The 21188-nt window shown below is 39.4% G+C and overlaps 1 protein-coding gene across 5 annotated transcripts; it reads left to right on the top strand.

Annotated features, from left to right (window-relative positions):
• Positions 1-14: 14 nt before the first annotated feature.
• LOC127422627 (L-aminoadipate-semialdehyde dehydrogenase-phosphopantetheinyl transferase-like) lies at positions 15-18284 on the top strand. 5 transcript variants are annotated; one of them, XR_007894203.1, is made up of 6 exons: positions 15-105; positions 2143-2364; positions 3385-3506; positions 10788-10946; positions 17406-17921; positions 18027-18284. XR_007894203.1 is itself a non-coding variant. In XM_051666378.1 (6 exons), the coding sequence occupies exons 4-6, from the start codon at positions 3417-3419 to the stop codon at positions 17745-17747; spliced, it is 591 nt and encodes a 196-aa protein (XP_051522338.1). In that variant the 5' UTR covers positions 15-105; positions 2143-2364; positions 2474-2575; positions 3385-3416; the 3' UTR covers positions 17748-18284. The 5 variants fall into 5 exon arrangements, 4 of the variants coding, with proteins under 4 accessions (XP_051522338.1, XP_051522335.1, XP_051522337.1 ...); XM_051666378.1 differs by adding an exon at positions 2474-2575 and having other exon boundaries at positions 17406-18284; XM_051666375.1 differs by having other exon boundaries at positions 17406-18284.
• Positions 18285-21188: the final 2904 nt, after the last annotated feature.

Genomic DNA, 21188 nt, shown 5'->3' with positions numbered 1-21188 from the left:
TCAGCTGAGTAATGTACTGCTCAGCCCCGCCCACGGTCTTCCGGATTCCTGTGTGTGTTTATTAGTGCACATGTACAGGCGCAAAGATTAAACGCGCTAGAGAAAGTAAGATGCATAAGTGATGACAGTGTATTTAACATGTAATATTGTAATATGATGTTATATTGTTTTAATTGAGTAATAGTAATTATTTATATCTGTCTCTAGTAACACTGTTGGAGAGTAACAGTAGTTGACTGTACAGTGGATGAGAGGCGGGTGTCAGAGATGTAGATAGATTGATAGATAGATAGATAGATAGAGTTGAAGTTTCATATTAGAAAACTATAGTTTTGGCAAGTCCCTTATTACATCTGTTTTGTGCATGACACAAGTAATTTTTCCAACAATTGTTTACAGACAGATTGTTTCACTTTTAATTGGCTATATCACAATTCCAGTGGGTCAGAAGTTTACAAACACTAAGTTAACTGTGCCTTTAAGCAGCTTGGAAAATTCCAGAAAATAATGTCAAGTCTTTAGACAGTTAGCTTCTGATAGGAGGTGTACTGAATTGGAGGAGTACCTGTGGATGTATTTTAAGGCCTGCCTTCAAACTCAGTGCCCCTTTGCTTGACATCATGGGAAAATCAAAAGAAATCAGCCAAGACCTCAGAAAAAAATGGTGGACCTCCACAAGTCTGGTTCATCCTTGGGAGCAATTTCCAAATGCCTGAAGGTACCACGTTCATCTGTACAAACAATAGTACGCAAGTATAAACACCATGTGACCACACAGCCATCATACCACTCAGGAAGGAGATGCATTCTGTCTCCTACAGCAAAAGACCTTGTGAAGATGCTGGAGGAAACAGTTAGACAAGTATCTATATCCACAGTAAGATGAGTCCTATATCATCATAACCTGAAAGGCTGCTCAGCAAGGAAGAAGCCACTGCTCCAAAACTGCCATAAAAAAGCCAGACTACAGTTTGCAAGTGCACATATGGATGGTGGCTCAGCGGTTAAGGCTCTGGGTTACTGATCAGAAGGTCGGGGTTCAAGCCCCAGCACCGCCAAGATGCCACTGTTGGGCCCTTGAGCAAGGCCCTTGACCCTATCTGCTCCAGGGGCGCCGTATCATGGCTGACCCTGCACTCTGACCCCAGCTTAGCTGGGATATGTGAAAAAAAAAAGAATTTCACTGTATATGTGCAAATGTATAATGTGTGATAAATAAATATAATTAATTAAAAAAAAAATGAATTGTTATGTTTGGAGGAAAAAGGGTGAGGCTTGCAAGCCGAAGAACACCATCCCAACCGTGAAGCATGGGGGTGGCAGCATCATGTTGTGGGGGTGCTTTGCTGCAGGAGGGACTGGTGCACTTCACAAAATAGATGGCATCATGAGGAAGGAAAATTATGTGGATATATTGAAGCAACATCTCAAGACATCAGCCAAAATGTTAAAGCTCGTCGCAGATGGGTCTTCCAAATGGACAATGACCCCAAGCATACCTCCAAAGTTGTGGCAAAATGGCTTAAGGACAACAAAGTCAAGGTACTGGAGTGGCCATCACAAAGCCCTGACTTCATTCTGATAGAACATTTGTGGGCAGAAATGATAAAGTGTGTGCGAGCAAGGAGGTCTACAAACCTGACTCAGTTACACCAGTTCTGTGTGGAGGAATGGGCCAAAATTCCAGCAACTTATTGTGAGAAGCTTGTGGAAGGATACCCAAAATGTTTGACCCAAGTTAAACAATTTAAAGGCAATGCTACCAAATACTAACAAAGTGTATGTAAATTTCTGACCCACTGGGAATGTGATGAAAGAAATAAAAGCTGAAATAAATCATTCTCTCTACTATTATTCTGACATTTCACATTCTTAAAATAAAGTAGTGATCCTAACTGACCTAAGACAGGGAATGTTTTCTATGATTAAATGTCAAAATATCAAAGTAATTGGCAACTGCAAACAAATGCTGCTTAATCTTCTATTTTAATCAACTGGTGTCAAGGTGATTTTAGTTTTATGTATAAGTCACTTCCTCTCAAGTAAGGCTGCCCTCACTATTTGTACACAGAAATTACAGTGAATATATTTTATCATAGTAACATGCAGTTTGACCTGTCTGTGTGTTTGTGTCCAAACAAGGCTGGATGTCTCCTGATCAGAAAGCTGGTGTGTGAGAAGATGGGTTTTGTCTTGACAGGTTTTGGCTGGAAAGAACAGTACCACACCCCTCACCCACTACAGACTCCGCCCCCAGCCACACCCACTAGAACTTCAACGTGTCCCACCGGGGAGATTATGCCATTCTGGCAGCAGAACCTGGACGTCAAGTGGGCGTAGACGTGATGAAGACCATCATACCACGTACACATTCACTGCACTTGAGTGATATGTGCTTTTAGCTTTACTGTGTCATGTCCGGTTTGAATATGGTGTAATGAAATGTTGGGAACGAATACTCTCTGTTCATTAGGTGATTTTCTAAGTGTCCTGAACTGGTACAGTCCTCATAACAGTCACCAATAAACAGTGAACCAGCTCAGACAGACACTGCAGTTCTATCAGTGGCCACCAGGTGCTGCTCTTTATCTTTGTTTTGACTTTATAATTCCAACTGAAGACTGAAAAATTGTGTTTTTATATTATGTAAATTCTGGATCTACTTGTAAAAAACGTAAACCTGCACTATAAAGAATATTAAACATTTTAGCTCATGTCTGAGTAAGTCTGTTTAGAATATGAGAGCAATAAATTAAGAGTTATAGCTTGTTTTCAAGGTTGTGTTATTTGAGTCGACCATTGATTTTAAGAGTAATATAATGAAAGACATGATTTTTCTTGCTTTGATTTACTACGCAAACATACTTTAAAATTCACAACTCAAAACTCTCTTTCCAGACCATTTATTGAAACCAAATCACAAAAATGACTCGTTTAGAAATCTCCCTGATTATGACATCATAACCTTGAGCTCATTAATATATGTACTTCCACAGTAATCTTTGAGATTACATTTAGGTAATATAATCTGATTACTTATTGCATGTTTTGCTTAATCTAATTATCAATTTTAAATGTAAAGGAGTGTTTATTGGTACTACTCAACACTGACCGCCCACATTTACATATTCAATGCAAATTCACTATTCAGCAACTTGACCTGTCAGTAGTATGTCGATACACAGAGGCTATCTAATCATACCAGAAGTCATATACATGTAGACGTCTTTAAAGTACAGTTGCAAAAACAGCCTGTTAAACTCTTAACAGTCAGAGAAAGAGCATAAAAACAAAACTATGATGCTTTTGGTGCAAGAAACATTGACGAACATTATAAGTACACTAAGTGTAAAATATGTGTTTTTGTGTTTGTGTGCATGCCAGGTAGCTGCTCTGTGCCGGAATTTTTCCACATCATGAATCGTCAGTTCACGGATCTGGAGTGGACGAACATCCGTTCAGCTGGCTCAGACTGGGACCAATTTGACATGTTCTACAGGCACTGGGTAACTATGGCAACTGCTGCTTCCTGTAGCATCACTACCATCATCAGCTCCCTCTGAAAGGAGGCCAGGAGACGAGACCGCACGCGCACACACACATCAATAACCATTTCTCAGCTGGAGAGAAATTGTGCTGAATGAAACTTTTCCAATTCTTATCACTGTTTCCATGGCGATGTGATCTCATCACTTCAGCATGACTCAGTTATGGCAGTCTGTGGTCATTTGAGGACTCTAATAAACACACACACACTCATATACTGGTATTAAAAATGTACCCAAGGTGAGAATGTGGTCAGTCACCATTACATCAAAGCACACATGACACACCATACTATGTGTCATGCTTTCACACACACACACACACACACACACACACACACACACACACACACACGTTTACTTGGCTATCTAAATGAACATGTATTAAAGACTTGTTTGTATATAAAGCTGACAACGGTAGAGGAAAGCAGACTACCTTTAAAGAAAACACTGAATTTTTATCCCCAAAAGGGAGGGTTTTTTCAGATTTAACTCACCTCTGGGGATACATTTGTCTCCACATTATAGCAAACACTTTCACAGTCCTCAAATTTTCTTTTTTTTTTTTTACAGTTTCAGGGGTAGATGGGGTAGAGAAGAACGATTCTTGTCATACTTTTAAGGAAAAATATTTGAAAATAAGAAATGCATTTATTATTGCATTTACTGCCCCTCAACAGCCTGTTACCAAGTGATGCAATAATTTCAGATTTTGACATGGCAGAAATAATAAGAAAAAATAGCTGCAAGCAGCAATTAATGGGGTTCAAGCTATTAAGGTCCTTTAAGTACATATGCAGCCAATATTAAGTATTAATTAGACAGTCCATTAGCACTTAAAACAGTGGCTTAATTTTAATCAAGTTTGGTAGCACAAATAAATGGCATTTTTTACATTCATGACCGTTATAGCGCTACCAAGAGGCAGTGGTGTGCAGTTTGTTTTCATGTGTCCTCAGACTGACGTTCTACATAAAATGTCCAAAATTTGGTGATGATATCTCATTCCGTTATAGAGTTATAACGATTTAAGTAAATGTGGCCACGCCCACTTTGAACATTTTGGCGTACCATTGCGACGATAAATCAAAAGTTCAAACTTTTTTTGATAATTATTGATATTGGGACTCCAGAGAAGTTCTCTTCGGGCGAACGGCCTATGACTAGTTTGAAAAAGTAGTTTTTTTAAATAATCTTAAATATTTAACAAACAATTTGATTCACACCAATGCTTATTGAGGCAAAGTTGTTCAGAATGAGGAAATCTATCAAATGGTATGAATAGCTTGTGTCTGTGTGAAACACAGCTGTATATACAATGATTTACATGCATGAAAAACACGATAGCGGTGCCCAGTGGCCAAATTTTGCACTGGTTTGGTTCTGATCGGGTGAAAGGATAGGACTAGTTCATTTTTATTTTTTTCAAACAATCCAAAATAGCAGGAAAATGAAAGGGTGGAGCAAAAATGTGATGGTATTCCAAAAGATTTACAGCAACGTTTCAATCAGAATGATCTTCGACAGACACACATCAATAGGCAACACATCAATTAAGTACTTTTGTTACACATCATTATGGTAACCTGTTAATAATCAATAAATTATCTCATGATCACTCAATCTCCCCAAAGACAAATTGGAAGGATTTTGGGCATTTCACCCTCTACAGTGCACAATATAGTTAAAAGAGTCAAGGAATCTGATCAAATCTTGATGCATAAAGGGCAAGACGAAAACCACTTCCGAATGCACGCGCAATCTGTCTTAAAAAACATCATTCATTTGTAATGGATACCATGAACATGGGTTTGGGATTAATTTAGTAAACCTTTGTTAGTCAACACCACTCGCCGCTGCATCCACAGATGCAAGTTAAGACTTTACTATGCAAAGGAGAAGCCATACATCAACACTGTCCAGAAGCGCTGCCGACTTCTCTGGTCTCAGTCCCATTTTAGATGGAAAGTAGAACAGTGGTACTGTGTTTTTTGGTCCGATGAGTCCACATTTCAAATAGTTTTGAAAAACACAGCCGTCGTGTTATATTGGCCAAAGAAGAAAAGGACCATCCAAGCGGTTATCAGCGTCAGGTCCAAAAGCCAGTGTCTGTATGGGACAGGGGTGTGTCAGTGCCCATGGCATGGGTAACTCGCACATCTGTGAGGGCACCATTAATGCAGACAGATATGGACAAATTTTGGAGCAGCATATACTGCCATCCAGCACCGTCATTTCCAGGGATGTCCCTGCATTTTCCAGCAGGACAACTTCAAACCACATACTGGCCAAATAAGTAGAGTACGGGTGCTAGATTGGCCTGCCTGCAGTCCTGATCATCTCCAATTGAGAATGTGTAGTGCATTATTAAGCACAACATCCGGCAATGAAGACCCCGTACAATTGTGCAGCTGAAGACGTGCATAATGGATGAATGAGGGGAAATATCACTTTTTAAACTTAACAAATTTGTGTCTTTAGTGCCTAAATGCTTAGTAAGTGTTATTAGAAGAAATGGTGATGTTTCACATTGGTAAACACTGTCCCAACTTTTTTGGAGCGTGTTGCAATCATCTGATTTAAAATTACTGTACATTTTCAAAAAACAATGAAATTCACAAGGTAAAACATCATATAATGTGTAGTTGTAGTGCTTTCAATATAACAAAGGGTGAATATAATTTACAAATCACTCCTTTTGTTTTTATTAGCATTTTTCATACTGTCCCAACTTATCGGAATTGGGGTTTTATAATGTTTATGTGTTACCCGAGAACTGTTTGGTCAATCAAAAAGCTTTTCATAATGTTTTGTCATGAGTGTCCCTAGATGATACACGTCAATTTTCATGCAAATCCGATGTACGACCTTGGAGGAGTTTGAAAAATTAGGTTTCAATGAAATTCAAAAAGTATGGCCGACCTTGGCAAATTGGGTATCATTCGACTCGGTATGCCCTGAGGAATCCAAAGAGGCCAGTTTTATGATTTTAGGCCAAACTATTCAGAAGTTATAAGCAAAAATAAACCCTCTACAGTTTAGAGTTGCCATTGACTAGTACGTTTTTTGACTTTTGACGACATGTAACTGTAAAAGATATTAAGCAAACCGAGAAAGGGGGCCTCTTAATATATATGACTTCACGCATTATAGTATAATGTACATTTTATTTGTATATTATGCCTTATCATTTGAATCCATTTTAGCTTTTTAAAAATGTACAAATTTCACATTCTATAATTTTTTATGATGTCATGAAATTGTATTTTTTATTAATGATCCAAGCTGTTGTCACTGTTTGAAATTTCATACATATTTTTAACAAAAAAAAATTCACAAGGTTGGAACCTAATAATGAAAATTAGGACTATCACGATTGTGAAATTTGACTGACGATTAATTGTCATACAATTAAATGCAATTATGACAATTAATTGCCTGTTTTAAGGAAAAGACGATTAACTCTGTTTTAGATCTTTTATGAATATGACGATTAATTATCATACAAACTGTCACTATGTGTGCTTCATGCACACAAAGTCATTTTTACAAATTTAGCTCGGGTCATATAATAAAATAAGGGTATATCATTTCATTTTCAGGCTTCAAAAATGTATGAATGACAACACTGTAACAAATTTATTTATTTATTTTTTCCTGCATAGTAAGTGTTATTTCCTAATTGCTTATGCCTCAGAAGTATAGAAAATGGCTTTTATTCCCCACAAACTTTGCTTTTGTGACCAGGACAGTGATATTTTGAAATGTACCTATTTCCAATGAGAAAACGGGCAAATTTGTGTCTTTTCGTTGACATAAAGTCAGAAAAAAACAACATGTGAATCCAGATAAACATGTGTTTATACTAAAGTAATATTCAAAGCCGTGCTGGTCCATAATGGTAACAAGTACCCGTCTCTTCCCCTGGCTCACTCGGTGCACCTCAAAGAGGATTACAGCAGCATCAAGACCTTGCTGGACGCCTTGAAGTATGATGAGTACAGCTGGGAGGTCATAGGAGACTTCAAAATGGTGGCATTCCTGATGGGTCTCCAAGGCGGTTTTACCAAGTTTCCCTGCTATCTTTGCCTTTGGGACAGCAGGGACACCAAGGCGCACTACCACAGGCGGGACTGGCCACAGCGGACTGAATTCTCTGTGGGGAGGACCCACTGGTGGACCCCCGGAAGGTGCTGATGCCACCACGGCACATCAAATTGGGCCTTATGAAACAACTTGTCAGAGCTCTAGATGAGGAGTCGGCAGCCTTCAAGTACCTTCAAGACTTCCTAAGGCAAAGGTCAAAGCCGGTGTCTTCGTCAGACTACAGATAAAGAAGGATTTTGGATTCATATGTTGTTTTTTTCTGACTTTATGTGAACAAAAAGACACAAATTCGCCCGTTTTCAAATACATTTCAAAATATCACTGTGCTGGTCACAAAAGCAAAGTTTGTGGGGAATAATAGACATTTTCTATACTTTTGAGGCATAAGCAAATAAGAAATAACACTTACTACCCATTGTGTTACATAGTGCAATCAAATATAAAAGTATACATTTGAAAATAATTCGAATAATATTTTAATTATCAAAATATTTCTAAATAACTAAAATATATCTCTCTTATTTGTCAGATTTAGTCTTGGTCCATTTTACTTTTTCACACAGTTTTTTTTTTTTTTTGTAACCCAGCCAACCTGTATAGCTATTATTACATGTATTATACAATAGTAAAACATTTCTGCCTTAAGTTCTTCACTTTAACACATTACTTTAAGGCTCTCCGATTAACTCACAAGCCCTTATTTCTCATGAAGGAAGTCTTAGAAATTCTGTTTCATTTTACTGCGTGTCAGTAAAGAGCCCATATTATGCTCATTTACAGGTTCATAATTTTATTTTGGGGGTCTACTAGAATAGGTTTACATGCTTTAATGTTCAAAAAACACATTATTTTTCTCATACTGTACATTGCTGCAGCAGCTCTTTTCACCCTCTGTCTCAAACGCTCTGTTTTAGCTCCTGTCTCTTTAAAGCCCCCCTTTCCGAAAAGCTCAGTCTGTTGTGATTGGTCAGCTGGCCCAGTCTATTGTAATTGGTCAACTGCTTAGAGCGTGTGTCGGAAATGTAACGCCCGAGTTTCATCTTAAAGTAGCCCTTAGGCGGGCATTATGCAAATGTGTTACATAGTGACATAGCTAAGTCACGGAAGTAATGGCTGGACTGCAAACCAGGCGTTTCAGGCAGTTCAGGAACAGTGTTTTCTGTGGGAGAGTGTAACTCCCTTTAGTATGGTCTTTGTGCTTTGTAACTTTGCCGACCTTTTACATGCACAAACAGCTATATTACACACTAAAGGAAAGGTAAAATCCCAAAAAGCATAATAGGGCCTCTTTAACACTTTATGAATTAACCGGCAGTCACAACGGACATTTGCCATTACACGTTTGTTAAATTAAAGTGAAACTTTAGCGCTTTGCGTTCACTATTAAATTAATAATGTCTCGTTTATATTTTTGCGGGAGTTTGGCACGAGCCTCTGTAGATGTCGCGCACATCAGAGTGCTTGAGAAGCGGTTATAATCTTCACATGCTCTCAAGGGAGCTGGTGATGTCTGCGGTGGGGTTTCATGAGACCAGAGATTATTTAGCAGATATGGGCCACTTCTATTAAAATGAACGGGAGAAATTGGAAGGCCCAACGGCAGCCAGTGTTCAACTGATGTAGAAAGGAAGTCCCACCTTACTGGTAAAAGACCAAGTCACCTTTTAGATTCAGACATCGCCTGTCAATCAACTCGACAATGTGCATGCGCATTAGCTATGCATCCGAGAAAATTTAGTTTTTTAGCCTAATATGAGGTACAGAATCACAATTTATGAGACCAGTGTTGTCAGATTTTACTGCTGATTTGAAATATGTCCTTTGATTGTAATCTTGACCTACCATTTTTGAGATTGTGGTCTTTCTCCATTCAAGTAGGATAGGCGCTGCACTGGCATGACTGGAAATAGCCTCCCGAGAGCATTCCAAAGATGGCCGACAGTGGACTGACTTGCTAGAAAGACTTTCATGAGACGTGAGAGTTCAACTGAATGAGACTCAAACGCGTTTTCCTGCACGCTCATGAGACACAGCATGCAGGGAAAGACGAGGCTGAATCCAGCTTCTTAATCACCTGCTCTTTATTCAGTAAAAGGGCCTCGGTGCTTCGACACTACACAACTCAATCACTGGCGAGTGAAATGTTAATATTTACTCGCCAGTGGCTAATAACAGACTCGCAATGTAGAGGGCTGAAAAATATAAATTTTTCCTATTTCTTGACCACAAGGTTGCACTCTGCCAAAGCTGTGCTGGTGCCCTCACTTCATGCTTGCGATGACATATACCACGTTTCGTGTCAATATGCTAAAGTGTTGCGAAGATACAGCCTCACGTCCGTTTTGGCGTGCTCCCCGTCAAATTCTTTGATGCGGTATACAAGAACAGTTTGGTCTATCCTCGTGAATTGAATACATTTTTGTCATGAGTGTCTCTAGATGACATATGCTAAATTGCGAGCGAATCGGTCATACTTCAGGACATACATCGGACAGGAGTTCGAAAAAGGAAATTTTTTTTTGGAAAATTCAAAATGGCGGGAAATCTAGTGGGCGGAGCTTAAAAACTATGCTACCTATTGTGACTCTGCATGACTTAGGATTCAGAGGAAAAAATTATTTTGTTTCTAGGATTTATGGTTCAAAAGCCGTAACATAAGTGAAAATTTGAACTGTCGGTGGCGCAACAGGGTTTGAGTTGGAGTCTCCAAATTTTGTGTAGGGGTTAGTCATACCCACCCCTATCAGTGTGCCAAATTTCTTTCCAATATACGGTTCTATGGGGTGTTATAGACTTCAAGAGCTGAAGCAGAATAATAATAAGAAAACTAAAAGAAAATCACGTGGTTCTGGTATTTTTTATTTTTTTTAATGGAAGCGGTTCTGAACAAGAATCGGTTCTTAGTTCCCAACCTTAGGGGATATGGTCGGAATGGCTGTACTATTCATACTATTTTTGCAGTATGCAATAAGTATACAACAGCACACATTTACTCATCAACTGTGACTTTTACACACTGTGCAGTATGTAGTTAGTAGTATTCTAGTAGCATTCCATTCGGAACTCAGCCAGAGCTTCAGGTTCAATCATTGCTTATTGATTACCTCTGATTGGTCCATTTCTCTATCCCTCAAGGCATTGAAGGAGAGATTCATTAAAGCAATTGGCACAGGGCGGGGCTTCAACCGGCAGAGTGTGGAGTTTCACATCTCGCCCAACCAGATGCGAGAGGTTCAAGTGTACTGGCAGACACGAATGTACCCGGACAATGAAGATGATGACTGGATATTTGAGGTGTGTGTTTGTGCGTTTTAAGACTAAAGTTTATTCCATTAATTTATATGTGGCATATTTACCACAAAACGGTGTGTCTTTACTTTTGTAATGCAGCGCAGAGGCTCCATAAATATATTTACACCAGAACAACAATAACAAAGGCCTGTATGAACGGTGTAAATGCTGCAATGCAAAAGAATTCAGTGATCCTGTGGACGTGAAATTAAACATGCTTTCACACACCTCACACACATTCTGTGTGTGTTGTTTCTCATGGTCTCTGCATGGACCCCCACAGTGCTGGTTCATCTGTCTGTTGCTGTTAGAGCGTGTGAACATGACACGGATCACAGATGCTTTCTCCCCATCAAGAGCTCACGTCCGTCATTCCTCTGTGTCTTTCATTTAATATGCCCCATATACATATACATGCTCTTCACTGACACTTTTGTCCACTTGGTTAACAATTACACTAGCTTCTGAAAAAACTGTATTAGGGGCAAAAGTGTTTGGTGTGATGGAAATGACACCATAACTGCAGGACAGTCGTAATTTTTGAATAATTGATAGAAATAATTGATAGAATCAATATTCGAGTTTTATGGATTTAGTTCATCTCTATTAGCTTTGATGTACTCTTAAAAGCTAACAGAATTAACTGTAATCTGTAGGTATAACTATAATATATAAAATGTACTTTCTCTATATTGATGACTCATCTTGCACAGAAATTATTTTGGTCCAATCAAGTTCTCTCTAGAATGAGAATGTACCTCCCACTTATAACCCCTACCTCTGACGATTACTGTAAAAAATGTCTGTAATTTTATGCTAAAATATTGTAAAAAAAATTATGGTGAAAAACAATAATCGAGCGTTGTTTGTTAGATGTGAAAAGTATGATTTTACAGTATAATTAATAGTAAAAAGTATGTCATGTTTAACAAGAAAACATGTGCTTTTTATGGTAAAATATTGTTAAAATTACGGTGAAAAATTACGGGGGGGTCACCTAACCACATCCTCCACAGTTTTAGCAATAAATGCGTTGAGTTAATATTCGTTATTAATAAAAATTGTATATCCTTTCTTATATGCTAAAACTGTCATGGTGCAGAGAATGAGAGAGGCTCAGGAAAATGCAGAATTCCCAAATGCAGAATTTAAAAAACAAGGAGAGTTCAATAAAAAGGATTTACTGAAATAATCAAAAGGGCAAAAACCAATCATAAACTACCCTGAAGGGGAAAAGGTAATCCAGGCTGGGGTAGGGAAAACATGACACCAGGGCCGACCAGAATGGCATGAGCCCGAATGGCATGAGCGCACATCGCCAAGACAATAAGGCAATATATGCCCATGCCAACCGACAAACAAGATGAGAGAATGCATTCCTACACTAAACAAAGCCTATGCATACATCGCGATACACGCAACAAATGACAAAAATAAGACAGGACACCTTGAAGACAACTCGCGACCCGGGCGAACAGCGCAAAGCGAGCGCAACGCACGGTCGCAAGAGACAGACACATATTATTGACACGAGTGCATCCCGCCAAGGTGACAAGCGCAATGCACTCCGAACCAGTAAAAAAAACGAACCAGACAGAAAGGTCAGGATCCAGACACCATGCTCCGTCCATACATGAGACACGAGACCGACCGAAGAGCGCACGGCAGGGAATATCAAAACCGAGGCCATGCGCTCACCCAAAGACAGAATACGAAACACAAGACAGACATGGGACGATGATGCCACGGTCCTGTCACACAAAAACCCAGACTGACAGAGTGACAGGACCGTGACAAAAACCCATTACTTTAAAAAAAACAAACATCTTTTATATGTTAAAAATATATTTATATTTATTTTTTCAATTATTTGTCTTTCTTACATTTTGGTTGGTTTATACGTATTTTTTATTTGTTTTATAATTTTTATTTTATTTGTTTATTTTTTTCCTTCACCTGTACTTGTCTTTATGACTCAGTGATTGTATTCATACACTGTTTGATCTTATTGAACATTTATATAGAAAAAACTCCACAGTTTTAGCACCATTTGTGGACATTTCAGACGGTCCCTTACCAAACCTTCCACAGTATTAGCATGTTTTAGCACAATGTGTGGACTTTTCAGATGGTCTCTTACCCACCGTAGGCAAATTTTCCAACTTATATCAATGTTTAATTAGCGATCGGAACGATTTCACCGTGACGCCATCTGACCAGCTTAAATATGGGACAAATCATCCTGTATTGATTCAATACGTGATGCATCATTTTATCTTTAAATATGGGACGATACCGTATTTTACGGGATGGGTGACAACCCTGTCTGTAGACATGTAGCATGCCATTAGTTGTTTCGAAGGTTCTGCTTTTAACAAATTGCTGCATTTCTGTCTCATTCAGGTGTGTATTTGTCTTTTGCTGTTTTTGCCCTTGTGCTGGACTTCAGTCACAGACGGCCAATAGTCCCTCCCCTTAGACTGATTGACAGAAGCTCCAGCCACACGCCCTGATTAAATATAGAGCGCAAGAGTGCCTTCCCACTTTTTCAGCCGTCTTGTTTCCAATCTCATCAAGCAATGCGAATGATGTAATCAAATGAAAAACAATGGAAAAATATACAAATATTTATTTAAAGTTTAAAGAAACAATGTATTTAAATTATATTGCCAAAACATTCAGAAGTAGAAGTAGTCTGAGAGTGTAACGTTCTACCAGGTGAGCTACCGCGCAAGCTAATTACACTGGAATATGTGTGTAAATGTAGGTGGGTCTGTAATAAAAGTGTTCAAATGTGTCGTTTTTCAAATTATGTGTTAAAGTTAGTGTTTCGATATCATAACATAGCAGTGGGTGAGAAATAGTGTGAAAAATAAGTGTTTATAAAGTCAGAATCATTCGTTCTACTTGTGATTTGTGTAAAAGTGAATAAAACGCACAACGTTGTTTTAACGCCTTTAGTGCTAATTTCACCAGGAAACTGCAGCCAAATGTAGAACGCAGCACGTAAAAGTCAGTTTGCAAAAATGTAGTTACAGTAACATTCATTCTATGAGACTAGGTTAACCTCGTGCAACCCCGTGTCCACATGCGTGGATGTTGTATTTTGGCTTCACTATATGCAAAGCATAGTTTAATTTCATTTAAACTGACTGATCTCAGCTCAGGAGAATCTGTGCTCTCAGTAAAGGGTTAAACTTTCGACATACAGAGTCATGTGACAAAACAACATGGCGGTGATTGCAGAGGAGTTTGTCTTTGGTTGAAACGGCATCTGGTAAGAAAGTTTTTACACTGAAACCTTTTTGAGTCAAAAGATTAGAGTCTCTAGTTTAATCCGATATGACATTTTTTAAATTTGAGCGATTTATCGTGAAACAGCACGCTACTAAACACAATGACCACATTTGTGGACTGTATGCTCATTTTCATTTAAAATGTCCTATACTTACTGTGCATTATCATGTCGAGAATCAATGGGTTCATCCAAAAGCTGAAAATGTTGCTTTCAGAGGCTTTATATGGAGTTAGGATGAAAATAAGGTGCATTTCAAACTGTTCTGAGACCAGTGCAGACAGACAGCACACTGGAGGGTAAGTCATTCACTAAATAGGGAGCAAGGGAGCATCCTGCAATATAGCTCTCTATGCAGTCAAGTGTGTTAACTCCTAAAATCTGATCAAAAGTTCAGTTTCAGGCTGCAGATGATGTTTGGATCACTCAACATGTTTGACAGACATGTGACAATGATAATCAGTACATAGATTCAGAATTTATAATGTATCATTTTATTTTAACATGGTTGGCAGTGATTGGATGATGCTGGACATTACTTTGAATCAGAATTAATTATGCTAATTTCTGATGTAATGTCTGTAACGTCTCAAAAACATGAATAACCAACATTTCTGGAAACATCATAAACAATTTTATAAAAAAAAATCTAACTTTCTTTAGCTTGGTATGTATTTAAAATTTCACAGCTTAGTCTCGCTGTCCACAAATGAGGACACACATTTTTTGCTTATTTATTAGGTGCTACTAGTTACAAATCAAAAAGGGAAATGGAAAATGCACACAGCAGTCATGCAGGGGTCTCAGGAGGTTTTTGAGGATGAAGGTAAAGCTACAAATACTTTTGTAACAAAATACTGTAGTTTGTTCTTTTCCTTTTAAATGTTGGTAAGCTTATTTATTTTGATATCCTATATGGTTAGTATCATTTTATTATTTATTCATTGTTTTTCCCTGCTGACTGTCAGTATCAGAACAGACCTGTGACCTGTTTTTCGAACGCGATCCACCTGTTGAAAAGCACAGATATAGAGCATTAGCCAAACATGTCCTGCTAAATCAAACACTCATAAAACAGAACAGAGAGTTTGTGTTACATTAAAGAAAAAAATTCAGTTTAAGATTAATCGTAGAGTCTTGCGGAAATCAGGCTAGAGTGAGTTAGAGAGATTCATTAGAATGTGTGTGTGTTCTACTGTCTGTGTTCTGTCTGTCTGACAGGAAGTATTTACAAGGTCAATGGGCTAAAACAGTATCACTGTCCCATGAGAACGAAACTCTAAATGCGGTTTGACCTTTTTCAGAAGGGTCACGAGAGAAATCCACTCGCCTGAGAGTGAACTTGCTTTGAACGAATGTTGGATTTTTGTTAGTCTGTTTGTTTTTTTGTCAGTGTGGATGCAGGTGCACTTCCACAATTTCACACACACATTCAACATTTTCTGGGTCACCGAACAGACTCTTCTCCCAGACGACTTGTGTCCATCCTCCAGTTTTCTGATTTACTGTTAATCACAGAAGCTGAGCTATCGCTATGATTTGCTCCCAGAGCCGTGATGGAGGCCCTGCGGGAGCCAAAATGGAGTTCAGAGCCGCAGTGGCCGCAGATGCCTTGCAGAAACACTCAACAGTGTGAAACTGCAGCGCGTTTACAGTACAGATGGATCATAAGGGAAGAAGGATAGATAGCTAGATAGATAGCTAGATAGATAGATAGATAGATAGATAGATAGATGTAAAACCTTGTGCTTAAGCAATCTGTGTGTGTGTACAGATTTTCTCACCCATCCTCCCCATGACACACTCGCTCCCTCGTTACCACGGCAACCATCCCAGCACAGCCAACTTACAGGCAGTCATCCGAGTTAATCTAATCAACATCACTGTCTGAACAGAGAGGGAGAGAAACACTAAAACTTACCAGACCAGCTCTTGACGTTGCTTATTTTGTGTGTGTTTTATCTACCTGTTTGTGAACAGGCTCCCTGTTACCATAGTGATAGTTAGGTCTTTTTCAAACCATCATTCACCACGTAGTAAATTCCACAGCATCACTGTGTCAATGGTCACAATGTGCAGCATCACTCTATCCAGAAGGAACGTCATTAAGGTAACACGCAGTGTAAAAAAAAAAATCCAGCGCAGCTGTGGTTGCCAGAATAATTATGTAAAAAATACAGTAAAAATGTTAACTTTACAGAACAATCTGTACATTTTACAGTTTAAAACTGTTGCAATTTACAAAAAAATTACATTTAAACCAGTAAATCCAACAGCCCTTTTCTGCTGAATTAGCATGACCACGCTGGCACTGTAAAAAAAAAAAAAACGGTTAAATTTACGGTAAAAGAAAAAAATGTCATTCACTGTAAAAAATACGGTAACCACGTTTCAGGCTATTTTGATGCCTGTATATTTTACAGTGCATTACCGTTGTTTATATTATTACATAATAAACTTGAAATATTAACCTTCTGAAACTTTAAAAATCTGCTTTTCACTTTATAATGTATTGTTAATCACCGTAGTAATTACAGAAGTGCACATGATGACTGAAGTTCACCAATAGTGGTCCTTCAGGACCAGTGACCAATAAAATATAGAGACAGTGCTCGCAGTGTCACTCACACAAACACTAAACACCATCAGGATAACACAAAGTAATGCAATAAACATTAACTAAACTACATCAAATATAACACAGAAGACCACAAAGGACATAACTGATATTAAAAATAAAAAGAAACATAACTTTTCACATAAAATATAATGAAATGTAATGAGTCACGCAGGGAATTCTGTGAATGCCCGATTATTGTTTTTACAGTCATTTTAACAATAATTTACTGTAAAAAGTACATGTACTCTCTTGTTTAACATAATATAAATTGTTACTATTATTTGGGAAAATCATAATTTTTATATCTAAAACAATTAATTTTTACAACATTTTACCGTAAAACTATATATTGTTGTAGAGCTGAGGAGGGCGGGGCCGGGCTGGAATGACGCACGCCCGGTCCCCAATCAGCCTGATGGGGCGCGCGAGGGACAAAGGCGGCCGGGGACGACAGTTCGGGAGAGAGAGAATGACAGGCAGCTGTACTGTGTGTTTATAGTTGTGTGTTGTTTAAGTTGTTTATTAAATTATTATTTATATTCTTAAGCCGGTTCTCGCCTCCTCCTTTCCACTGAACCCCCTTACACTGGTGCCGAAATCCGGGAAGGAGGAGGGATTCCCGTCGCAGAGTCCTCGACACTGCCGTCCACCCAGGGGAGCGCCACTGCCATCTGACGGTGGACGGAGTAGCCCGACCACCCGGATGCGGGGAACGGCCGCCGTCTGCGAGGCGAGTGGGGACGGGACTCCCCGACTGCCTGGAGCGAGGGAGCCGCTGCCGGGGGCGGAGGAGTGCCCTGCCGTCCCCCGGGAACGCGGAGGGGTCGAGAGAAGACCGCCGTCCGTGGGGGGAGGAGGAAAGCGACTCCCCGACCGCCTGGAGTGGTAGGGCCGCTGCCAGGGGCGGAGGAGTGTCCAAACGGGACGCCGGGAACATGGAGGGGCGTTCTGTCCGCTGGGGGTCGGAGGTCTGACTCCGGTCCGCCCGGGGAGGAGCGGCTGCCGTCCGCCTGAGAGGGTGGATTAGTGATCAAGGACCACGTGACGGCGCATCAGAGAACCGGTGAGTTTCTTTTTCTCTCTCTCCTCTCTCTCTCTCTCTGTCGCTCCGTGTTGGCCTTTCTCTCGCCATTTTGTTTGTTGTTTTTCCCCTCCTGTCTCCTCCCAGGTCGAGGAAGGTGGGGATGACCCGCCGGCAGTCGGGGCACAAGGCACCGGAGAGGAAAGGGGGGATGTACGTCATGCCGTAGGCTTCCAGGCCTGAGGCAACGCCAGGAGGAGTGTAGAGCCGAGGAGGGCGGGGCCGGGCTGGAATGACGCACGCCCGGTCCCCAATCAGCCTGATGGGGCGCGCGAGGGATAAAGGTGGCCGGGGACGACAGTTCGGGAGAGAGAGAATGACAGGCAGCTGAACTGTGTGTTTATAGTTGTGTGTTTTGTTTAAGTTGTTTATTAAATTATTATTTATATTCTTAAGCCGGTTCTCGCCTCCTCCTTTCCACTGAACCCCCTTACAATTGTCTTTTTAAATATATTTTTAAAAAAACGTAACGTTTATTTTACGGTAACTACCCATTAACCAATTTACGTTTTTTTACTGTAGCATTTTACAGACTTTTACCATTAAAATCACGTTTTTTTGTTTTTTTTTACAGTGCAGCATTGATGGTTTCACATTCACACACTCAAACAAAAACAACGAGTTAAAGAAAAGTGTCAAACAAATAAAAGGCAGAAAGAGAGAGAGAGAGCAGTTCACAACAAGGAAAATAAATTGCACTGAAGTTCTGCAAGACAACCAACAAATAGAGAATGCCATTATGACATCACCATCAGTTAGATTCTCATCGTAGAACATTCTAACACTGTAATACAATTGGAGCTTTCAAATTTTACATTTTTAAGAGGTATAAATATATTTAATGTGACCAAAAACAGAAGCATCATCTTCAAAACAAAGTCTTAATGGAATTTGTATATTAAGCGGAGCCCAATTAAGTGCAGAAGGTAATGACACCACCTAGAATTAACAAGTGTAAGTGTTTCATGATATTGTCTTAACATTAAAAGAATAATCAGGCAGACTTGTAAGCTATTTCAGTATGATTTCCCTCTCTTAATACAGTTATGTGTTGTTAAAATGACTCCCGAAGAGCAATGCAGATAATTATTTAGTCAAACAGGGCTCTAAAGATTAAGTAATCATGACTTGAGTGGATCTAACCGTACATTACACTAGAGACAAACACATACTGCGCTACAACACACTCACTGTAATGAAATGTTTGTGTGTATTTTGATGAACGTCTGTGTTTTACAGTTAAATCTTTCCTCTTTGCACTATGTTTTTTGTGTCAGAGCAGTGAAGTCCTGGTTTATTTGCTACAAAGTTTCAACTAAATGTCTATAAACAGCAATTGTGCCATGAGTTCCTGTACAGAGTTCCTGTAGCTCAATTGTTAGAGCATGGCACCAGCAAAGGCAAGATAATGGGTTTGATTCCCAGGGAAAACACAAACTGATACAATGTAATCTTTGAATGCACTGAATAGGGCCGTTTTTAGGCATAGGCAAACTAGACGGTCGACTAGGTTGCCACCTGCTGGGGGGGGGGCGCCAAAGAGGAGGTCACTGCCGAATTTTCAATTCCGATTTCTCCGAGATACAGATGCGTGACATCACACAAATATGTCGGAACCCGGGGGTATATACAAAGTAAATGACTTTTTTTAAATAATATCGATAAATGAGTCAGACTTCCTACATTACATGATATTAAAACTTGTCTAACAAACGCCTTCAGAAACGTGTGTATAAAACATGATAAATTATACTCTCTTTTGATAATCGTACACCTGTAGCTCAAACGCTAGCGTTGCAGCATTGTTTATCAATTGGGTTGCCAAGAGACGTCTCTGGTGACAGTCAAATCCCTGCTAATCTAAAGGGAACATTGCAGATTTGTTTCCTTACATGTCATTTTCCGAGCACCTGGCAATGGAATGCTTTTATGGTCGGAGATCAGAGATATCAAGTAGGAATATCCCACATCCGACTTGAATGGAATGCAGCATAGGAGCTGTTCACACAGGACGAGTTCTTATTAGCTGGACGAAGCACAAAAAAATTAAGGGATCTTGAAACGTGAATTTCAAAGTTTCACTGCTTTTAAATGCCCTGATATACTTCATACGAAATTGAAGAATGAACAGGTGTGACGTCATTTAACGTAGAACAAAATCTGGCCAAAAATACGTTTTTTTTTTTTTTAGTTAATTTCAGTGGTTCACAAAAGCTCATCAGGGCGAACTTTTAGGAATATTTCTAACCAGCTGCTAAACAACTTCTTACTGCCATTGGTCCACATCATCGGTAGGTGTGACCTGAAGCTCCGCCTACTTTGTTAATGTTGTTCAGTCAGTTAAGATCAGTCAACATGAACACACCGGCATGTAGAGTTATTAGAGAGCTGTTGCAAATTGATCTACATTTGTGTGAATGTTCGCTTAGAGACATTTTCCAAGACCATGTCATGCTATTTTTTTTGGTTTAATTCATTAATAAAGGAATCCAGTTTACTCAAATACTCTCAAGTGCCCATTTACTAAAGTGCCTTCTGCAGCGAAAGCCATTCACACATCTGCCCAAAGTAAGATATGCCTCTTGTCATCATTCTTTTGTCTGTATTCTGTACATTAACACTCTTTTATGCATCCATCTTTACAGTAGTATCAGTGTCATCATAAATTACAATAACAGAGTGTAACTGGCACATACACTGCCTGGCCAAAACAAAAGTCACATACTCTAATATTTCGTTGGACCGCCTTTAGCTTTGATTACGGCGCGCATTTGTTGTGGCATTGTTTCGACAGCCTTATGCGATGTCACAACATTATTTCCATCCAGAGTTGCATTCATTTTTGGCTGAGATCTTGTATTGATGATGGGAGAGTCGAACCACTCCGTAACATTTTCTCCAGCACATCCCAAAACTTTCAATGGGGTTAAGGTCAGGACTCTGTGGTGGCCAATTCATTTGTGAAAATGATTCCTCATGCTCCCTGAATCACTCTTTCACAATTTAATCCCGATGAATTTTGGCATTGTCATCCTGGAATATGCATGTGCCGTCAGGGAAGAAAAAATCCATTGATGGGATAACCTGGTCATTCAGTACATTCAGGTAGTCAGCTGACTTCATTTTATTGCAGCATAATGTTGAGCTTAGACCTGACCAATTGAAGAAACCCCAGATCATAACACTGCCTCCAGAGGCTAGTACAGTGGGCACTATGTGTCAAAGAAAGAAGGAAGAGAGGGGTACTCT

Source organism: Myxocyprinus asiaticus, chromosome 31 (assembly GCF_019703515.2).
Source record: "Myxocyprinus asiaticus isolate MX2 ecotype Aquarium Trade chromosome 31, UBuf_Myxa_2, whole genome shotgun sequence".
In the NCBI taxonomy this organism is placed as follows: domain Eukaryota; kingdom Metazoa; phylum Chordata; class Actinopteri; order Cypriniformes; family Catostomidae; genus Myxocyprinus; species Myxocyprinus asiaticus.
The sequence above is the reverse complement of the archived record's forward strand: the minus strand, read 5'-3'. Positions and strand labels throughout refer to the sequence as shown.

What these genes read in the sequence shown, in the direction of transcription:
- LOC127422627 (XM_051666375.1), top strand. An exon ending in ACATGTTCTACAGGCACTGG is followed by an intron (nt 3,507 to 10,787) that starts GTAACTATGGCA and finishes CTATCCCTCAAG; the next exon opens with GCATTGAAGGAGAGATTCAT. An exon ending in ATGATGACTGGATATTTGAG is followed by an intron (nt 10,947 to 17,405) that starts GTGTGTGTTTGT and finishes TATATTCTTAAG; the next exon opens with CCGGTTCTCGCCTCCTCCTT.